Source organism: Vulpes lagopus, chromosome 21, assembly GCF_018345385.1.
Source record: "Vulpes lagopus strain Blue_001 chromosome 21, ASM1834538v1, whole genome shotgun sequence".
NCBI lineage: Eukaryota > Metazoa > Chordata > Mammalia > Carnivora > Canidae > Vulpes > Vulpes lagopus.
The window spans coordinates 500,006-521,191 of record NC_054844.1 but is presented as its reverse complement, the minus strand read 5'-3'; the positions used below and the strand labels follow the sequence as shown (position 1 = coordinate 521,191).

General features: G+C 43.8%; 1 protein-coding gene across 41 annotated transcripts in view; it reads right to left on the bottom strand.

The window, feature by feature from the left end:
• Window positions 1-21,186, bottom strand: part of MICAL3 (microtubule associated monooxygenase, calponin and LIM domain containing 3) — a 226,940-nt gene that overhangs the window by 59,471 nt on the left and 146,283 nt on the right. For all 41 annotated transcript variants that reach the window (XR_005984853.1, XR_005984852.1, XR_005984856.1 and 38 more), the window contains 2 exons: window positions 16,217-16,305; window positions 15,350-15,437 (listed from right to left, as the gene is read on the bottom strand). Coding sequence is in view for 30 of the 41 variants with exons in the window: in XM_041736012.1 (XP_041591946.1) it covers window positions 15,350-15,437; window positions 16,217-16,305 (177 nt within the window). In the remaining 11 variants the exon portion in view is untranslated. The remainder of the gene's footprint in view (window positions 1-15,349; window positions 15,438-16,216; window positions 16,306-21,186) is intronic.

Here is a 21,186-nt window from a genome sequence, read left to right as displayed (position 1 = left end):
CATTCTAAGAGGGTTCTAACCACTTTGCAAGCTCTGCAGCTATACATGGAAAGGGATCCTCCTGCCTTTTTATTTTTTTTAAGATTTATTTATTCGAGAGAGGGAGAGAGAGAGAGAGGCAGAGACATAGGCAGAGGGAGAAGCAGGCTCCATGCAGGGAGCCCAGTGTGGGACCTGATCCTAGACCCGGGGATCACGACCTTAGCCGAAGGCAGCCGCCCAACCACTGAGCCACCCAGGTGTCCCATCCTCCTGCTTTCACTCTTTGGGCAAGGTGGCTTTTGTCCTTACACATCTACCCGACAGACTCTTCTCGGGCTTCCAGCGGGCAGGGAATCGGCTTGTAAAGCAGGCATGAAGGAATAAAGCCAACCACCTGTGTCAGGCACTATGACCGCTATGCTGTTCACAGTGGCCAGTGAGCACCACAATATTCTTGCCAATCACCGTTATGACTCCTATTACATTGAGGGTCCTGAGTCTCTGTGATGTTGAAAAACAGGCCTAATGGTACAAATGAGGCAGATCTAAGACTAAACCCAGGGCTGTATTACTCCGAAGCTTGGGCTCCTTCCACTAAGCCAGGCAGGAGGGATTGTTAATTGCCCCTAACACAGGAACAATTTATTCTTCATTTGGGGTAACTGTATTTTTATGTGGGGCAGAGAAAAGTAGGTTATATGGATTTAAGGGGAAGCTCATTTGCTTTGGAGATATCTAATTACCAGGAGTTTGGAAATTCTGTGCTAAATATTACACGACAGAAGCTAAGAAAGGAAAAACCCAACAGGGAACAAATCAGAATAGCAGCAGAAAAAACCACCCACATGGGAATGTGGGCTCACAAAGACTGAGACACTGTCTCTCAGGAATGCTGAGGGCACGTGCCTTCCCTTTAGCAGGTACTGAGCCCTTTCTCCACCATAATCTTTGCTCTTGGTCCATGTGATTCCATGACACTTTTGCCCTTAAGTTCATTTACTAACGTTAAAAAATAATGTTATTATTATTTTTAAAGATTTTATTTTTTTATTCACTTGGTAGGGAGAGAGCACGAGTGGGGGGAGCAGCAGTGGCAGAGGGAGGAGGCTCCTTGCTGAGCAGGGAGCCCCATCTGGTTCTTGACCCCAGGACCCTGGGACCATGACCCAAGCCACAGGCAGATGTCCAACTGACAGAGCCATCCAGGCACCCCATTAATGCAGAAACTCTAAGGTCTCTGTCTCCCAAGCGGCTTGATGCCATTGCAGGGTCTCAAGAAAAATGGGAGATACCACCCTGTGAAAGGGGTCAAGTGTACAACACAGCAACTGCTCCCTTAGCACCTGAGAAAGAGAAATTCCTATGAAGTTGCCAATGTCTTAGAAGGCCATGAGTTAAGACTCTGAAAAGATACTATCTCAAAGAATCTGATGGCCAGAAGTGATGAGTGCATTTCACAGCAGAGTGGTCTAGTTCTAGGCAGCAGCTTGCTAACTGGACAACCAGACCCAGTAACAACAGGCAGAGGGGAGAGGCAGAAAGGCAGAGAAGGACCACGAATCCATAAGTGAGGCACTACAAACTATGCTTTTCCCAAGATGCCCGCTTTAAATTCTAATCACTCCTACTTTCCAGAGCAGAGGGCCAGTGGCACTAAAGTCAAGAGTGTGTCAAAGCTGGCTCTGAGGTGGCCTACACATGGCCAGCTGCTCAGTCAGGAAAGTGATATTCAACTTCTTGGGGCTGTGCCCATAATCAGACTAGCAATAGGACAAATCCACATCCCTGTGAAAGTCTCAGATAGGTTCCCTCTTAAAAGATACAAAACCTCATAAACAGCATTCCCTTAGCTAGCAGAAGATACTTGTTTTGGGAAGGAACTAAAATCCCCTCAGGCAATGCCTACAGCTACCATTTGAGACTTGTTTTTTTATAAAGATTCTATCCACTTATTCATGAGAGACAGAGAAAGAGAGAGGCAGAGGGAGAAGCAGGCCCCATGCAGGGAGCCTGACGTGGGATTAGATTCTGGGTCTCCAGGATCACACCCTGGGCTGAAGGCGGTGCTAAACCGCTGAGCCACCAGGGCTGCCCCCACCCCCCCTTTTGAGACTTGTATCTATAATGGTTACACCCTTGTTTTCATCTGTTTGAAGGTCATGGAGACCTGGCCTGGAAAAGAGAGATTAGTGTCTGGGGAAAGATGCCCTAGAAGCATCTGTCCATCCCTGATGGAATAGGAAGGGGCACATGGACCCAGACTCAGAGAACCCCTGCTAATGACTGATGCTCTATGACACCCACAAAATGCCCATCTGTGCACTGATTTCAAGAAGAAATCTGACCCCCTCTCCTGCAAATGGGTCAGGAGGTGGCTCCGAGGCCCGTGGGGGTCGTGGGTTCTGGGTCAAACTAGCAGAGATGCAAACCAGCCCCTTGGACCACATGTAACTCTAATTCTGTCTAAGATAAGGCTAATATCTGCTCAGTCCTGACTTTTGAGTTAGGTGTTAAAAATGTAGTTTAATGTAAACCCTATCTAGGATTGTTTTTACTTTTGTTACTATAGTGAAGAACTCCCAGGGTATCATGGAATTAGTAGGTGACTTCACATCCCATCCATGCAGGCTGAGAAAAAAGCAATGCCAAATTTAGCCAAGCACTTGCAGAGACTTAACAATGCTTCAAAAAAAGCTGGCATTTGGTGGTCAACTTCCAGCAGTCCATTCTGCAGAAAACTAGAGAGAGGCAAGCCCTTCTTACTGTTCTATTCCCCTAAACCTCTGCCAGTTAGGACACATCCCAATGGACCTTTTTGTCTCAACCCCACAGGATGCACAGGCCAGAGCAGTAGGCCATCACTGAGTGAGTGAGTGAGTGAGTGAGCAGAAATAGTCCTAACTCACTTTCTCACTCCAATTACTCTAGAATTTTCTGAAATCCCTGCCAATGATAATAATATTTGATATTCCTGTAATGCTTTTAAATATCAAATGTCCATACATTTTAGCTTATTTGCTCTTTACAACAACCTTATGAAGTAGAGAGAAACAGGTCGCATTTTTTTCATCTTACAATTTCCTAAGTTAGGGAAATGGAGGCTCAGAGAGGTTAATGACCAAAGATGACCAGGGTAGGAGGCTGCAGACTTGGAACTCAAATTAGCATCTTTTGTTTATAAGCACTATGCTTGTTCCATTAGACCCAGCCCGAGGCTGTGGTCTTCACAGAAGGATGAGTACATGCTAAGGGTGCAGGGACAATTAATTCTTGGGGTAGAGAAGAAAAACACTAGACCTTCATCCTTGATTTGTTTTTGACACTCCTAAGATGTTTTGTAAATGTCTGATAGCACATACACTATTGGAGGGCGGGTACATGCTTGTAAAGAAGTACACTGTTGGGATGTGGGTGCTCAGGATTTTCACACAGGGGTAGGCGGTAAGATTTAGAGATTCCTGTAAGGCTCCAATACGGTTCTGTATCACTTACATTATTCTTGCTCACTCTCTTTCCTGATCTCCCAATGGGAATAATAAAATTGACATTAATTGTATGTCAGTGTCATGCTTGTTCTCCTTTTGGGGTGGCTTTTTTTCCTCAGTGATAATTTGGCAATGGCTGGAGACAGCTTTGGTCATCACCTGGGGAGGCGGGTGGTGTACTGACATCTAATGGGTAGAGGCCAGGAATACTGCCACATATCCTACGATGGATAGGACAACCTTTCACAACAAAGAGATATCCAGCCCAAAATGTCAATGGTGACAAGCTTATATAGAAGTTATATATAGAAGTCTGATATAGAAGTTATATCAGACTATCTCTAATCTCTCTCACCAACAGGCCAACCAATCCACCAAATACTCTTGACTGTGGTTTGACTGGGCTGGGTGCACAATTCTGGGAACACAGAATTGTGAGCCCATGAATCTTCGTATCTGCTGCCAAGACATGAAGACATCTTGACCTATGGAAGCACAATTTATGAAGGATCAATTGAGAACTGCCATGCTGAACAGAGAGCTCTTGACATGTTGCCCACAGAGAGGGAATCTCAGGAAATTGTTCAGATGCTGAGTGAGGAGTTAGTTCCAAACCCATACACTGGGCAGAGGTACCATAAGTCACTGCATGAGACATCTGGACTTTTCATCATCTTATGGTACAACTCCACTTACAAAGTGACCCTGCTTATCCTTGGCAGTGCCATTCAAGGACAATCTACATACACTCCTACACCATCCACACTTGTCTTGGGTGTGAATCCTATTATTAGGCCAAAGTAGGAATTAAAGGAGACCAAAAAATGTGTTTTCTTAACTTCTTTCACCCACTTTTTCCCAGCTGGATACTAGTAGCCTGCTGACAGCTGGAATAGCCCTGTGACACATTATGGGCAGACCTCTCACTAAACCTAGGGAAAAACTGGTCTTGAAGACACAACGTGGATAAACACATCTTTTTTCTCTTTTTTTCTCACTTACCAAACACATCCTATCTATGAGCTCTATGAGCTCCCTGTCCTGGCATGCCTTTCCAAAGCTGTGTCTATACACGCTCAAGAGACCTCTTGAAATCATTTCTGTGCCTGAACTAAATTTTATACAACAGGGCAAAACCAAACTGCTCACCTGGAATGATGTGCACATTTAACCCAAAGATTTAAAAGTCAGTCATTTTACATGTGAGTTGGGTCCAAAAGTAGCCCAAACATGGATGGGTAAGAACTTCCCTGTTTCTCTTTGATGTCACAGGTGACTCTGCTCAAACTGTCAGTGCAAAAAGAGGCATACCATCATGCCTCTCTTCCCTCACACCCACAGTCTACCCAGGATGAGGGTAGTCTCCTATGAAGACTGTGAGCAGTAAGAGGATGAAAATGTTGGTCAGGTCAACCATAATGGGGCCTTTTATTTATTTATTTATTTTTTAAAAATAATATTTATTTTTTATTGGTGTTCAATTTACCAACATACAGAATAACACCCAGTGCTCATCCCGTCAAGTGCCCCCCTCAGTGCCCGTCACCCATTCACCCCCACCCCCCGCTCTCCTCTCCTTCCACCACCCCTAGTTCGTTTCCCAGAGTTAGGAGTCTTTACATTCTGTCTCCCTTTCTGATATTTCCTACCCATTTCTTCTCCCTTCCCTTCTGTTCCCTTTCACTATTATTTATATTCCCCAAATGAATGAGACCATATAATGTTTGTCCTTCTCCGGTTGACTTATTTCACTCAGCATAATACCCTCCAGTTCCATCCACGTTGAAGCAAATGGTGGGTAATGGGGTCTTTAAAATAAAAAGTACAATAAAACAAGATAGCAGAGACAGATAAGCTGATATATCTATAAGTGAGAAGCAGTTACACTGGGGCCCAGAGAACAACAACTAATGGTCCGCCCGAACAGAATCTATCTCCTCTAGGCTGTGGGAAGGGTATGTTCCCATTTGGAGAGATACAGAAGCCCACAGTTCTGGGCTTCTTCTTCTTCTTCTTTTTTTTTTTTTTTAAAGATTTTATTTATTTGAGAGAGAGAAAGAGAGCTAGCCAGAGAGCACAAGGGAGGGGGGAGGGGCAGAGGCAGAGGGAGAAGAAGATTCTCTGCTCAGCAGGGGGTCCGATGTGGGGCTTGATCTTAGGACCCTAAGATCATAACCTGAGCGAAAGGGCAGACGCTCAACCAACAGAGCCACCCAAGCGCCCCTGGGCTTATTCTCAATAATGTAGCTTTAGGCTTAATTTTACTCGTAATGAGCAAAGAGAGCTGACATGTGGAAAATGAAGAGGGAGCCCACTTCATATTACTTAGTCGATTATTATGCCTTTCCTCAATTTCTTTTGATGACTTTTGCTCCTCACACATCAGTGATGAAACCCTTTTCTCTTTAGTATCTTATTTTTGAAAAGATTTTATTTTAAAAAGATTTGACTTATTTGACACACACACACACAGAGAGCACGCTCTCCTATCTTGTGCTTAGAGTCTATCCTGACTGCATTGATTACTTATGTGGCCTTGACCAAGTCTGTTTGACTTCTGTGTGCCTATTTTCTTGGGTGTAGAATGATACTTCCTTCATAGGCTACTGCGCAGATTACATGACTGGAACAATAAAGCTCCTAGACAATGCCTAGTACACAGGAAGTGCTACGTTATTATTAGTTATTATCACTACTGTGTCTTCCTACATTATTTTCTATGAGTTAGTACCACAAAGACTATGATGGTAAATTAACCAGTATTAATCACATGGGAGAAACAACAGGAGATAACATACTTCAAGTTTTAATCTCTATTTTTATTTGAGGAAAAACCTTCAGCAGAGAAGGGGGCTCCCTTCATTACAAATATTGTGCCAGCCCTTTGGCACAATGTTTTTAGCAGCATGGAGGATGGTTGCCAGCTCTCAGCAATACAGCAAAGCCTTTAAGACTTTGGCTGTTAACTCCTGCAGCCTGTCAATTCCCTGGTGCCATGGTTACCCCAGACACCCAGTGCCACCTACTTCTCTGAGGTTACAAAGCCCCTCACTGACCTTTAGACGGCCCTAGAGTCACTTTCCCTGTATCCTGTATCCCAATGCTGTTAGGCTTTTCTACCAATGCTAATTCCTTCCCCAAGAATATGAACCATCTAAAAGATGTGCAAATAGCTGGTTCAGAGTAATTCACATTCGACTAAAATTTAGAAGAGAGCATTTACTTTTTTAAAAAAATATTTATTTGTTTGAGAGAGACACAGAGAGCATGAGCATGAGTTGGGGGCGGGGAGGCAGGCGGAGAGGAAGAGAGTAGGTCAGGCAGACTCCACACTGAGTATGGACCCCGGCACAGGGCTCAAGCTTGACCTGAGCCAGAGCCAAGAGTTAGATGCTTAATTGACTGCACTGCCCAGGTGCCTTGAGAATATTTACTTTTAAAAGAAGAACCTACTAACTCAAGTAAGTCTCTTGTTGGTTAAATGGTGGGAGGGAAATTTTATAGCTGGTCTCTCTCTAACCTAATCTTTTTAGATCCTGACTTTCTAGAAAACAGAGAAATAAGAACGATTAGAGGCTCTTAATCATAGGAAACAAACTGAGGGTTGCTGGGGGCAGGGGGAACTGGGTGATGGACATGAAGGAGGGCACATGATGGAATGAGCACTGGGTGTTATAAGACTGATGAATCACAGACCTCTACCTCTGAAACTAGTAATACACCATGTGTTAATTAATTGAATTTAAGTAAAAAATAAATAAAAATAAAAAATGTTAAGTAACTTAAAAAAAAAGAATAAACAGGCTGTTATAATCCTTTTATAATCAATACCAGCTACTCTTTGGTTAAGGGGTTGAGCTCAGTCCAAGAATCCCACTGTGGTTTAGCTTTTGGAGATAAAGTCTTCTCCCTAAGTTTCCAGTTAGAGTCCATCTAATCATATTTTTTAGTTTCAGGTTTGATCTCTGAGCAGCTACCAGATGTCAAGAGGATTATGAAAGTAAATTCCAGGGAGGGTAGTGTTGCTGGCTTTATTAACTTTAAAAGAACATGAGAACTGAAGGAAAAGAGGTATTTAGGTCTTGCCAGTGAAACAGCTCTGGTTTTGTCATGTTCATGGAGGAAACCAAAACTCACTGAGGTCCTGAGTTCTTCTGGTGCCCAAAGGCCCTTGCCTGTTAGCGGTGGTCTTTAGTAACTGAACTTGGAGCCCTTACCCTTTTAACTGGACTCATCTTTTTCAGTTGGCTCTTGTGGAAGCCCAGTAACACGAGGACACAGGGTGCAGCGAAGGCAGTTTCTGAACCTTCAGAGAGGCAGATGGCCCCAGTGTAAAGTCTTCTGGCAACAGGGTGACTTACCACAAAATCATTATGAAAAGCCCACAATCCCAGCAAGTACCTAAACGAAATCAGGCCACACTATGAAATAACAGTGATAATATGGCAACAATCCTGATATTTTACAGAAGTACAGAACAAGGAATTTAATCCCTGATTAAGTACACCTGCAACATTTTCATATGATTAATGCACAAGCACAATAAGCGAGAACAGAGTGAAGGAAACACAGAGGCCATAGGTATTCTGACTCAATTTTAAGAATTTTTCTAGTAATTATCCTAGCAGGGCCCCAAGAGACTGTTCTATTGCAGGCAGAGCTGGGGCCCTGGCCTCCCCTTCTGTTGAAATGCTTCCAGAACTCCCCCTTTCATGCTAATGAGGGGCCTCTGTGAGGGCTGGAAGCCTCTTCACATTTTGGGAGTCCTCTGACTGTACATGTGCATACAGGTGGGGAGGAAAAGAACAACATCAAAGGCAAGGTTGAGTTCAGTGAGCTCGAGTTAGGGTTTGGGTGTTAGCAGTGACTTAACCTTTTGCCCACTGTCCTTCTTGAAGGCCCATCAAAATGCCTTGGAAACATTAAAAGTGTTCATAAACAACACAAAGCTATGTGGAGTTGGCCCACAGGAAGTAAAAAAGGAAATGGTGTTCAGGCGGCTGGTGAAACCTGGAAGTAACTGAAGGAGAGTCACATATGCTGGAGCCCTGCTTGCCTTCTTGGGCGTATGGAAAGTGCTTCTGCGCCAAAGCCTATCCCTCCAGAACGTAAGTGCCTAAGAGACAAGGACCAATTGTAAAGAGGCATCAGCAGCCAACACACACAGCTGAGCATTGTGGGCAGTGACGAGAGAGAGAGAGAGAGAGAGAGAGAGAGAGAGAGAGGGGAACACAGCAACCCCTATTTGTTGGCACTTGCTGGATGCTTGGCTGGATCTGAGTTCCAAAGTAAGGGCTGGTTCTGGTCTTGGTAAGGTTTTGGTGCTTTGTGAAAGAGACTGGGATTCACGGACATTCTTCTGAAATCTCTGCCTGGCTGTTACATTTAAGACAGCCCCACATGGGCATTTTTCTTCTATTTGTACGTCAAGGGGGGGAACCTAAGGGACCTGGGCCCACATGGCATGATCTTGCCCTATTTTTCAGTATGAAAATAGAGAGCGGCTCATTTTCATTGCCCATACTGCTTTCACTCCTAGGGAGTATCTGAATTTGGGACACCTACAGGGAATTTATGAAAAAAAGAAAAACACAAAAAAACAAACACCCCTCCCCCACAAAGTGAGAGAATGGATTTCAAGAACGTTCCAAAAGAAACAAGACCCAAAGGTAATTGCCTAGGGTCTTCATAAGGGGTGACACAGAATCATGTCAGTTGTTACCACCTTCCTGTAAGATGCTTCAGTACACTGTGCTAAGTAGTGCTGGCTCTCTTCCCCTTTATTGCTGGGGCATGGGAAAGGCAGCAGGAGCAAAGGCCTAAAATTTGAAAATTATATACATGTATCTATCCTTATCGATTCTCAGTTAATTTATTAACTGTGGCTTACTGCATCCCCCACACTCATTCTTTTTCTCCTAACCTTTTGTAGGCACCAGCCACTGACTTAGTTCAGAGGAAGGGGAAAAACAGCCTGCAGATTTGGGGTTGGGGCATGAGCAAAGGCCAAGACAGGCCACTCAGACTCTGCTGGGGTAGAGTCTGAAGCAGCAATGCTTTGAGAATGAAATGGTTCAGTGTTCTGACAGTAAGGACGCAGACCCTTCCTGACAGGAAGGCTGATAATCCAGAAGGCCAAGAAAACCCAGCACTATTTCTCTACTCTGTGGGTGAGCCTGAGAACTCTGAGTCTTAATGGGGCCGCTTCAGCATTAGAGGCGGCCAGGTAGGCCTTTGCACAAGCGACACCCAATTTCCTACAGCCAGTGGCAGCTGAGTGCTCCCCACCAGGTGCCCCCTTGGGGCCCAATTTAGTGCCAAAGCTGGGCTTACCATCGTGGTCGGCATGCCCACACAGTGTAAGAGGCCAGCACTGCTGAGGTCACAGCAGAGTGTGAGAAGGAAACAGGCTCATCTCTCCTGGCTTCAACTGGATATCCAAGCTCAGCGTCCAGGTCACAGCAAAGACATCGTGACAGAGACATCAGCGGGGGAGAACAGAACAAGAACCTTCAGCGTCACCAGGAGTGAGATCACTGTGCCTGAGGCAAAAGCCTCCAAGCAGGGGAGGAAGGAAATGTAACTGCTCCCAGCGCACCACAGCAGCCAGCCAGAGTCTGGCTCTGTGTCCCCAAGGCAGATGTGGGCTCCAGCCGTCTTGTCCCTCATGCTGGCTGACTGGGTGTGGGGTGCAGGTGGTGCCTTGTTGCTCCTTCTACCTACAGTTGCTACAAAACAAAATGTCTTCCACTGCACCAACCCCATGAACAGAGGACTGTCTGTTAACAACAATCTGTATTTTAGGTACAAACACCCCATTTCCCCAATTTCACATATCTACTCTCTCTCCTGACCCCACCCCAGAAGTGACGGTTATGAGGCATGATGGCTTTTGGGCCCACTCCTGAGATCTAAGCTGACCCCATCCCACCCTCCAAACAGGAAAAAGGGAAGGAAAAGAAAAACTCAGAAACCTGAAGATTGTTTGGAATTTATTCTCTTAAATAAGAATGGTAACAGTTGTTAAAAAAATTAAAAGCACAACACCTTAGTTTCACAGTAACAGCAAAAACAAAATTACACAATTAAATAAAAAAACTCACAGACACACCAAAACGCACAGCACAGATTAAAAACAAGGGCAAAAGTAAAGGCTGTAGGGAAGGCCAGAAGCGGACAGGTGAGGTGATCCTTGGTGCAGCATGGCCTCCCCGCTATGGCATCTGCATTGCCACTGTGGGAGCCTGGCTGGTGCCACCCCTACTCCTCCTCTGCCCTCCACCCCAAGCTGAACAGCCCAGGAAAGAGGGAACCCCTGCATTCACTGGTCAGGCCCATGAGGAGGGACTAAGAATGGTCCACTGCCCTTCAGAAATACGTGAAACACCAAGACACAGAAGGAAGCCACAGTAACTAACCCAGGGTAATAATAGATTCACACGTCTGGAAGCAAAATGGGGCAGGGAGTTGCTTCTCTGTGGGGGTCTGGTAGCAACAGAACCCTGCTTTCCTAATCTGCTCCTCAGTCAGCTTTCTGAGGTTGAGGCTGCATACTGCTCACTTCCTGACATACCGCCACGCCCCCCCCAGCCCCCAAAGTCTCCACCTCCACAGGTGTGCTGGGCTACTCTGTTCCCTCCCAATCCTGCCCAGAACTCTAAGTCAGGCCAGTGTCATACTTCCCCACTGGAAAAACTCTTGGTTTCCAGAACCAAGGAACAAGAAGCTTCAGAAACAGCTTCATTATTATGGTTATAATTATTTTGGACACAATATATAAATATCTACTTGTATATATAAAATTCTACCTATATAAATACACATGTGTGTACGTATAAATATTTACACAACACCATCAAATTATGACTCTTGGGGGAGGGGTTGGGGAGTTAAGCTGGACGGCACAATTTTCTTTGCTCTACTAAGAGGTTTTCCAGAAATGCCTCTAAGGGAAGAGGGCTTGGGAAGCAGTGAGATTTCATAACTTCATCCTATCAGGCAGGAACCCCAGGACTGCATGGAATCCCTTGTATTGCATGGCTATGCTGGCCCATATAGCATCCAAACTATGGAACCTAATGGTGATCATGCAAAGGTTGTCTTGCTAACTGCCTATGGGCAGCTTTTAAAGTTAAGACCACCATTTCCATCCCACCTCTGCTGCCTGTGCTAGAAGAAAAGCTCTTCTCTTCCCTTCTGAGTCCCCACAACCCTTATTATCCTCTATAGGAAATGTAAAGGGGATTCCTCCAAACAAAGAAAGTATCCAAAAAACCTGCAACTAAGGGTCTTGTGTCCAAGGAGAAAATATCTCATTTGGGGTTTTTCTTTCTCTACCTGTTGTTGTTTCAACTTTTCTTAAAGTCAGGGCAGGTACTAGGAGGCCAGGGTGGGAAACCTGTGCCAAGTCCACTAACCTATAGCAGTAGGCATAAGAAGTTTGGAAACAAAGCATGTACAGACTTGGGGAAGAGGGTTTCTATATTAAAAGCACATTATAAACAACAGTAAGCAATGTCTTCCTCCCAACACTAGATTAGCAACAGGTACAGACAGATTAGGTTACCAGAGAGAGAGAGAACACTGCAAAGCAGGCCTAGAGTAGGTTCTTCCAACGTGTGAGTTTGTTTTTTGGGCAACAGCAGTAATTTTGGCATAAGGGGCAAAGAACACAAGGGAGAAGAGGGTAGTGCCACAAATACAGTGGTAGCACTCAGCAAAAGCACAAGAGGGCCGTGTGCCAGCTGTCGCCCTGGCTTTCCCAGCTCTGCCTCCTGGGGGTTACGGTCTAGGAGGATGGTTCATGTATATACAGTGAAATCAAGTTCATTCCCTTACAGCTTTTTCTCAGCTAGAGTGCAGGAGAGGAGACGTGCCATGGATCTGGGTAATGACTGCCATCTAGGACACACACTCTGGAACCCTAAAATACCTGCGTTCTTCTGAAGCTCCTCAAAAGGAGCTTTAGTTTGGAATTTATAGAAAGATATCCCTATCAAAGGAAAAAAGGAAATCTACTTGATGCCACCTATAAAATATCACCCATAGCTCTGTTCCTTTTCTACAGAAGCTGGTAAGAATGAGACGCCTCATAGGGGAAGTGCTGGTGCTCTGGAGCATCTTCAGACTCAGGGCTATCATTCCCCAAAGCCCAAGGCTCCAGAGGCAGATACTAAGGGAACCCTACTAGCCCTAAGCTCTGATCTTCGCTGCCTTAAAGTGGAGGGACAGTTCCTGCCTCATTCATTTTAGGGGTTTGTGATGCCACATCTGAACCCCTTGTACTAGGATAGGCATGTTGTCTTCAGAATCAAGAACCACAGGGGCTGAGACATCCTTAGGGATTTGATTCTTTTTTTTTTTTTTTAATATATTGTGTAGTTATTTTTTTAAGAGTTTATTTATTTATTCATGAGAGACACACAGAGAGGCAGAGACACAGGCAGAGGGAGAAGCAGGCTCCATGCAGGGAGCCCGACGTGGGACTCGATCCCAGGTCTCCAGGATCACGTCCTGGGCTGAAGGCGGCGCTAAACTGCTGAGCCACCCGGGCTGCCCTCTCGGTTGATTCTTTAAACTACATTGTCAAACTCTTATCTTTTCTCTTTGCTTTGTAGAATATTCTTCTCCTTCTCTACAGAAACTTTAAACCCATTACGTTTTCAAACTAGACAGCAAGTATGGCAAACTGAACCACATGGGAAAGTGAACAAACGTGGCTTGCTTAGAAATGACCTGAACTTCGTGTTTAACTTTTTCTGAAGAATGTTCTATACTTGCTATCCAAAAAGAAAATTTCATTTCTTTGAGTTGTTTTATTGAGTAGCCAAGTTCCTTGGGAAACACACGTGAGCTGGAACAAGGCCCAGACTGAGGAGGTGGTGCTCTTAACCTGGTCAAATGCATACTCTAGAGCCCAGGGCCAAAGCCTCTGTCTAGATCACTGTGCTAATTTTTCTCTACCAGCACTTCCCCCTGGTGCTTTGAGAGTGTCAACTGCAAAAGGCTGCTAGCATTTCACGGGAAAGACAGATTAGAAAGGTTTCGAGGCTATAGGTTCCAAAGTCATTCGTGCCTGAAACACTGCTACAAAATGTTGGTCCAACTGGCAGGTCACTTAAAAAGCTTCCCGGATTTTAATAAGGGCATACACAGGAGCAGAAGCTGAATTCCCTAACTCAGCTGGAGTTTCCTGTGTCTCAGCCTCCAAATCACTGCCCTCTCTGGGCACATTCTCCCTTTCTCTAATTCTTTCTTTCTTTTTTTTTTTTTTAAGATTTTATTTTATGTATTCATGACAGACATAGAGAGAGAGAGAGAAAGAGACAGAGAGAGAGAGAGAGGCGGAGACGCAGGCAGAGGGAGAAGCAGGCTCCCTGCAGGGAGCCTGATGTAGGACTTGATCCCAGATCCCGGGATTACACCTTGAGCCATAGGCAGGTGCTCAACCACTGAGCCACCCAGGCGTCCCCCTTTTCTCTCTCTCTCTCTCTCTCTTTTTTTTTTTTTTTTATGATAGTCACGCAGAGAGAGAGAGAGAGAGGCAGAGACACAGGCAGAGAGAGAAGCAGGCTCCATGCACCGGGAGCCCGACGTGGGATTTGATCCTGGGTCTCCAGGATCATGCCCTGGGCCAAAGGCAGGCGCCAAACCGCTGCGCCACCCAGGTATCCCTTTTTCTCTAATTCTTAAGCACGGGAAAGAAGCAACCCTGAAAAATAGAAATTTGAAATTTGAAAATTTCAAATTTTTCTTTTGAAAGTGGAGTGGATAATTCTTCTCTTTTCCCATTATGGAACTTTTACTACCAATTCCTTCTCCATAGTTTCTAGCATTAGCTGATAATCTTTAGTTTTTTTATGGTAGCTTTTGTGAATTTGCAAATGGCTGCTTGAGATAGATCTGCTGTGAAAGACAGAAAAAGTGTGAGAAACAGAAACATAGCCCTGTTGACTTATTCTCTCACCTACATAATGACCCTGGTTTGTACACAGTCTAGGGCTGCACTGAGGGTACTGAGAACACCCAACAGTTTGTGGACCTGGGGACACATCCCACAGGCTGGAGCAGAGACAGGCAATTTTAAGCTACAGTTTTTCACAACAAACCTAATGTCCATGAACCCATGAGCTAAAACCAAAGTAAATGTGTTTTTACAGGTACAGATAGAATCATTTACTTCCTGACACAGGAAATGATTAGTGGAAATGGAACAAATTAGGGTTTGGTCCTCATTACAAGTTCAAATGCCCCAAAGTGATTAGGACAAGGCATGACCTTTAGTGGCTGCGGGTCAAATAGAAGAGCAGTGTTAGCTTATCTGGATACCTAAATAGGGAGTCAGATACAAGAAGTTCAAGTTTAAGTGATCATGAATCCAGATCATGGGGCCTTATTACAATTCTATGCTCTGTCAAAGGAATCTAAAACAAGGCGGCCCTGTGACTCTGGATTGTCACTTGGATCAGTGATAAAAGCAGCCAGTTCTGAATTCCTGTCTACCTGGATAATGTCTGGACCAACCACCCGGGTGTGTCTTACGAGCGTGGGTCAGCCCCAGGACTAGAGCAACAATACTTTGAGATTTTGAATAGACATTACTGAAGCTCAGGTGATACCGCTTACCAGATGGCGCCCCTATTGGCTCACGGTCTGCCAGTGAAACTCCCCCCTGATTTGTACCAGCACCTCCGACAGGCCATAGAGAAAGGGGACTCCAAATGCAAGCAGCTGGCACATGAAAAAGGAGTCCAAAGGGTTTTGGGCCACTTGATGCCCAATCGAAGAAATGTTGCTTTGGAGGTGCTGGCTCATCCCCTTGGCCTTGTCACAGAGGCCGAGAGAGTGATGCACCACCCAGCCAAACAAGGAAGTGAGGCTACCTGGAGTTCTCTCAGCAGGGCTGGTGACAGCGCTGGCCCGTCCATTTGTGTCCACAGTGGGGCCATCCTGCAGGGGTTCTCTGGCCTCCTAGGAAAGTTCACAAGAAAAAGAATGACTGACTGAAGCACTCAAATCTCAAAGGGCAATGGCACCTGCCTGGCTAGGCTGCTGCTCTCACCAGTCAATCTAGACTCTGAGAAACACACAGTATTTAAAAAACCAGGACATATTTCATGGGGGAAATCACCAGGAGTCAAAATCTAGTTCCACTTTGGAATATCCTTCCTTTCCCCACAAGTCCCTCTCAAGGATGCCTGAGTTAGCTGGCATGTTGACAAAGTAACATCCTGTAGTGAAGGGAATACCTGGCTCACCTTGACAAAGATAGGTGGAGGTGCCAGTTACTCTCATTAAAAAAAAAAAAACAAAAAAAAAACGGTAAGGATAAAGGTACTTAGATAAGTAATTCACAGAATAAAGAAAGTTAAAGGAATGAGTAAGCAGCAGATTATTTACAGCCAACCAAGTTCTTTTTCAGGGTATCCTTCTCTTAGAAGGATGCTTATTTACAATGACTAAAGTCTTCTTTTATATAGAATAAGCAGAAGAGTCCACTAACATGGTCTCTCAAATCCGACTCGGGTGGTGGATGGAATAATACGTTAGTGAAATGCAACATCAAGATTATACTCAAAAAATTAGTTTCCTCCCCAATGGACTGTGACTGTCTCTTAGGCCCTTTCCCCACACAAGGAAGGCAACATAGTGGCTGGCCATTTAGTGTGCCAGGCTAACCAGAGCCTCACCTGTCACCACACTAAAATGCACCTGCTGATTCTCCCCACTTACAGATGGATTACCATTACCTTTCCAGAGAGAGGAGCCACTGCCGGTCTCTTCCTCTGTGCAGAGCCGGAGAGTCGATAACAGTAGTGTGGTTTGCAGTAGAATTTACCTGTGGGCAGCAAGAGGCAGGGGAAAGAAAGTGAGCGAGACCCTTAATTCTGAACTTGACTCACTGGTCTTAACACACTCTTAAATATCTCCTGTAGTCACAGGGCACTGTCACTACTGCCCAGGCTTCTTGTCCAGGGAGGCCAAGCCCTCCCTATAAACTTCGATTTCAGCCCTCCTCTCCCCTTTGCCTGCAGAGGGAGGGGACTTTTTTTGGGTATGTGAAGACCATTGAGCCATCACCCAATCAGTGCCCAGAGCAAAGATGTGAAGCTTGCACAGCAGGGCCAGCAAACAAAGTGGCAGTGTGTGCAGAACAAAGATGTGGTCACATGGAAAGCTGGGACTAGCATTTCCAGGGAAACTAAGAATGAACATAAGCGCAGGGTGGAGGTATGGAGGCTGCAGGGGGTGGGGCAGCATTGAGCACTGGCTCTGACAGGACCCTCTCTGCTGCTCCCCTCTCCTGCAACCATCCACAAGCCAGCCTTGTAATCCCTTAGTGGGTCAAGATCAGCATTAAAAAAACAATACAAAACTGGGCAGCCCCGGAGGCCCAGAGGTTTAGCGCTGCCTTCTGCCGGAGTGTGATCTTGGAGACCCAGGATCGCGTCCCATGTCGGGCTCCCTGCACAGAGCCTGCTTCTCCCTCTGCCTGTCTCTCTCTCTCTCTCCCTCTCTCTCTCTCTCAATCTGTGTCATGAATAAATAAATAAAATCTTTAAAAAAAATCTTCAAAAAACTAATAAAAAAAAAAAAAAACCATAATACAAAGCCAAACCAAAAAATCCTGCAATGGACCATGACTAGAATGAAGCAGAATAAAATGCATTAAAGTGCACTGTGGCATCATCAGAGTTAAGTGTTAGTCCTTATAGCTCTTGGTTGTTGTCTGTCTACATGTGTTTACTTGAGTCCTAACGTAACATGTATTTTCTTTTGCAAGTGTGGTCCAAAGTTTGAAAAACAAGACCCTGGCTTTTTCTATGACACTGGTAGTGGGAGTAAGTCACAAAGGATCACTTTTTCTGGCTCTTTCCTTACTCCCACTTTAAAGAGCCAAGGCTTTTGAAAATTAAAGGAAAGACCCTATCGTAGAAACTACCGAAACAGGAGTAATCCCACTCATCCTTTTCATTTGTAGAGGGTACTCCTTTGACAAATGAACTTTCCCAATCTCAAAGTTAAAATAAGAGAACCTAACCAGAAAACCAATAAAAAAAGGTCAATGAAAACTATGGGCTGGCTTTTTGAAAAGATAAACAAAACTGACAGACCTTTACCATACTAATTTAGAAAAACAGAAGGCTCAAATAAATAAAATCAGAAATGAAAGAGGAGACTTTCAATGGATATCACAGAAATACAAAGGATCATGAGAATCTGCTAGGTATAATTACACACCAACAAGCTGGATAACCTAGAAGAAGTGAATAGAGTCCCAAAACATACTACATACCAAGACTGAATCATGAATACAGAGAAAGTCTGAACAGACTAATATTGGGTAAAGAGAGTGAATCGATAATCAAAACCCTCCCCAAACAGTAAAGTCCAGGATCAGATGGCTTCACTGGTGAATTCTACCAAATATTTCAAGAAGAATTAACAGCAATCCTTCTCAAAATCTTCCAGTACTCTAAACAGGATGGAATATTCCCAAACTTATCTTACAAGGCCAGCATTACCCTGATACCACAGACAGATAAGGACATGACAAGAAAATTACAGACCAATATCCCTGAGGAACACAGATGCAAACATTCTCAAGAAAATATCAGCAAACCCAGTTCAACAGCACGTTAAAATGGTCATTCACCACAATAAAGTGGAATTTATCCCTGGGATACAAGGATGTTTCAAGATACACAAATCAATAAACATGATATACCACATGAAGAGAATGAAGATCAGGATCACATGATCTCAACAGAGGCAGAAAAAGCATTTGACAAAGTGTAACATCCTTTCATAATAAAAACACTCAACAGACAGGATTACAGAAGTAACATACCCTAGTACAAGAAACACTGTATACAACAAAGATGAAAGGTCGAGACCTTTTCCTCTCACATGAGGAAGACAAGTGTGTCCACTCTCACCATGCCCATTCAGCAAAGTGCTAGCAGTTCCAGCCGGAGCAATCACGTAAGAGAAGGAAATAAAGGGTATCCAAATAAGAAAGGAAGGAATAAAACTGCCTTTGTTGGAAGATGATTATGATCTCACATACAGAAAATCCTAGACTAGACTCCACTGAAATACCACCAGCACTAATCAATACATTTGGTAAAATTGCAGGATTCAAAATAAAAAAAATACACAGAAAGAAATTGTTTCTATACATTAACAACAAAAAATCTGAAAAAGTAAACAATTCCTTTCACAGTAGCATTAAAAAAATAAAAGACGGGCAGCCCGGGTGGCTCAGCGGTTTAGCACTGCCTTCAGCCCAGGGCATGATCCTGGAGACCCAGGATTGAGTCCCATGTCAGGCTCCCTGCATGGAACCTGCTTCTCCCTCTGCCTGTGTCTCTGCTTCTCTCTCTGTGTCTCTATGAATAAATAAATAAAATCTTTAAAAAAAAGACAGGAATAAATGTAATCAAGGCAGTAAGAGATCAACACAGTGAAAACTACAAGAGCTTGATAAACTGAAAAAGATACAAACAAATGGAAAGATATCCATGTTACCCAAAACCACTGATAGATTCAATGCAATTTTTATCAAAATTTCAGTGGCATTTTTCACAGAAATAGAAAAAAATAATCCTAAATTTTTTTAAAAAAGATTTTATTTATTTATTCATGAGAGACACACAGAGAGAGAGGCAGAGACATAGGCAGAAGGAGAAGCAGGCTCCATGCAGGAAGCCTGATGTGGGACTCAATCCCGGGATTCCAGGATCATGTCCTGGGCCAAAGGCAGATGCTCAACCGCTGAGCCACCCAGGCATCCCGTAATTCTAAAATTTGTATGGAGCTACAAAGACCCTGAATAGCTAAGGCAACAACTGAGAAAGAACAACAAAGCCAGAGGCATCATCCTTCCCAATTTCAAACTACATCACAAAGCTATAGTAATCAACATTGTACATGGCACTGGCATGAAAACAGACACACAGACCAATGAATACTCAAAAATAAACCCCACATATACAGGCAACTAATATCTGAGAAGGGAGTCAAGCATACTTAATGAGGAAAGGATGGTCTCTTCAATAAACAATGTTGGGAATACTGGATAACCACATGCAGAAGAATGGAATTGGACCTCTATCTTACACCGCTCACAAAATGAACTTGAAATGGATTAGAGATTTAAGTCTAAGGCTTTAAACCACAAAACTTTTCCATAAGAAAATAGGGGAAAAGCTCCTTGACATTGGTCTCTGCAGTGACTTCCTAGATATGATAGCGCAAGCACAAGCAACAGAAGTACAAAGTCAACAAAATGAAAGGCAATATTCTCCCTACAGGAAGGAAGAAAACACAAATCATATATATGAAAAGAGGTTAATATCCAAATATGTAAAGAACTCATAGAACTCAATAGCAAAAAAACCCCTAACAACCTGATTTAAGAAATGGGCAGAACCAAAGAGACACTTTTCCAAAAAAGGCATACAATGTCCAGCAGGTAGATGAAAAAGGTGGCTCAACATTACTAGTCATTAGGGAAATGCAAATCAAAACCATAGGATATCCCCTCACACCAGTTATAACGGCTGTGATCAAAAAAATAAAAGTGAAGTGTTGGTGAAGGGGTGGAGAAAAGGGAACCCTAATGAATAGCTGCTATGGAAAACATGGAGGTTCTCTGTGATCCAGTATTCCACTTCTGGTTATACATTCAAAGAAACTGAAAATCAGAATCTTGTAGTTACCTGCGTTTCCGTGTTCATTGCAGCATTACAACAGCCAAAATATAGAAACAACCTTAAGTGTCTGTCAATGAATGAATGGATAAAAAAAGATACACAAGAAAATATTATTCAGCTATGAGAAAGAAGGAAATCCTGCCATTCATAATAACTTGGATGGACCTTAAATGCACAATGCTAAGTGAGTCAGACAATGAAAGACAAACACTATATGATCTCACTTATATGTGGCATCTAAAGAAGACAAACTCAGAGAAACAGAGAAGAATGGTGGTTGCCAGGGGTTAAGGGATGGGGAACATGACAAGGCACAAACTTCTAGTTATAAGATTAATAAGCCTGGGGTTCTGATGTACAGAGTGGTGGTTATATAGCTAATCATACTGTATTATACACTAGAATGTTGCTAAGAGAATGAACCTTAAAAGTTCTCACCGCTGGGGCACCTGGGTGGCTCAGTCAGTTGGGCATCTGACTTTCAATTTTGGCTCGGGTTGTGATCTCAGAGTCATGAAACTGAGTCGTGTATTGGGCTCTGCGCTCAGCAGGGAGTCTGCTTAAGATTCTTTCCCTCTCCCCCTGCCCCTCCTCCCAATTTGCAGGTGTACATGCGTACTCTCTCTCTCAAATAAACAAAATATTAAAAAAAAAAGAAAAAATTCTCACCACAAAAAAGAATTAGTAACTATGTGACATGATGGATGATGGTAATCATGTTACAGTTTATAAAAGTATAAATCAACACACTATATACCTTAAACTTACATAATGTTATGTATCAATTATATCTCAGTAAGGATAGGGGAAAAAGGTGAAGGATGAAAGAGTCAACGGAAATAAAGATGAGATGGCCTTCTTTCTTTTTTCCCCTTTATCTGGTGCTCTGATTACTCCATCTTTCCTCGTTTCCTTCAAAGTAACGGACTTCCATCTTCTTTTACCTATACCCTGCCTCCCAACACTGACTAAATCTTTAGAAAAATATAGTTTATGGACTT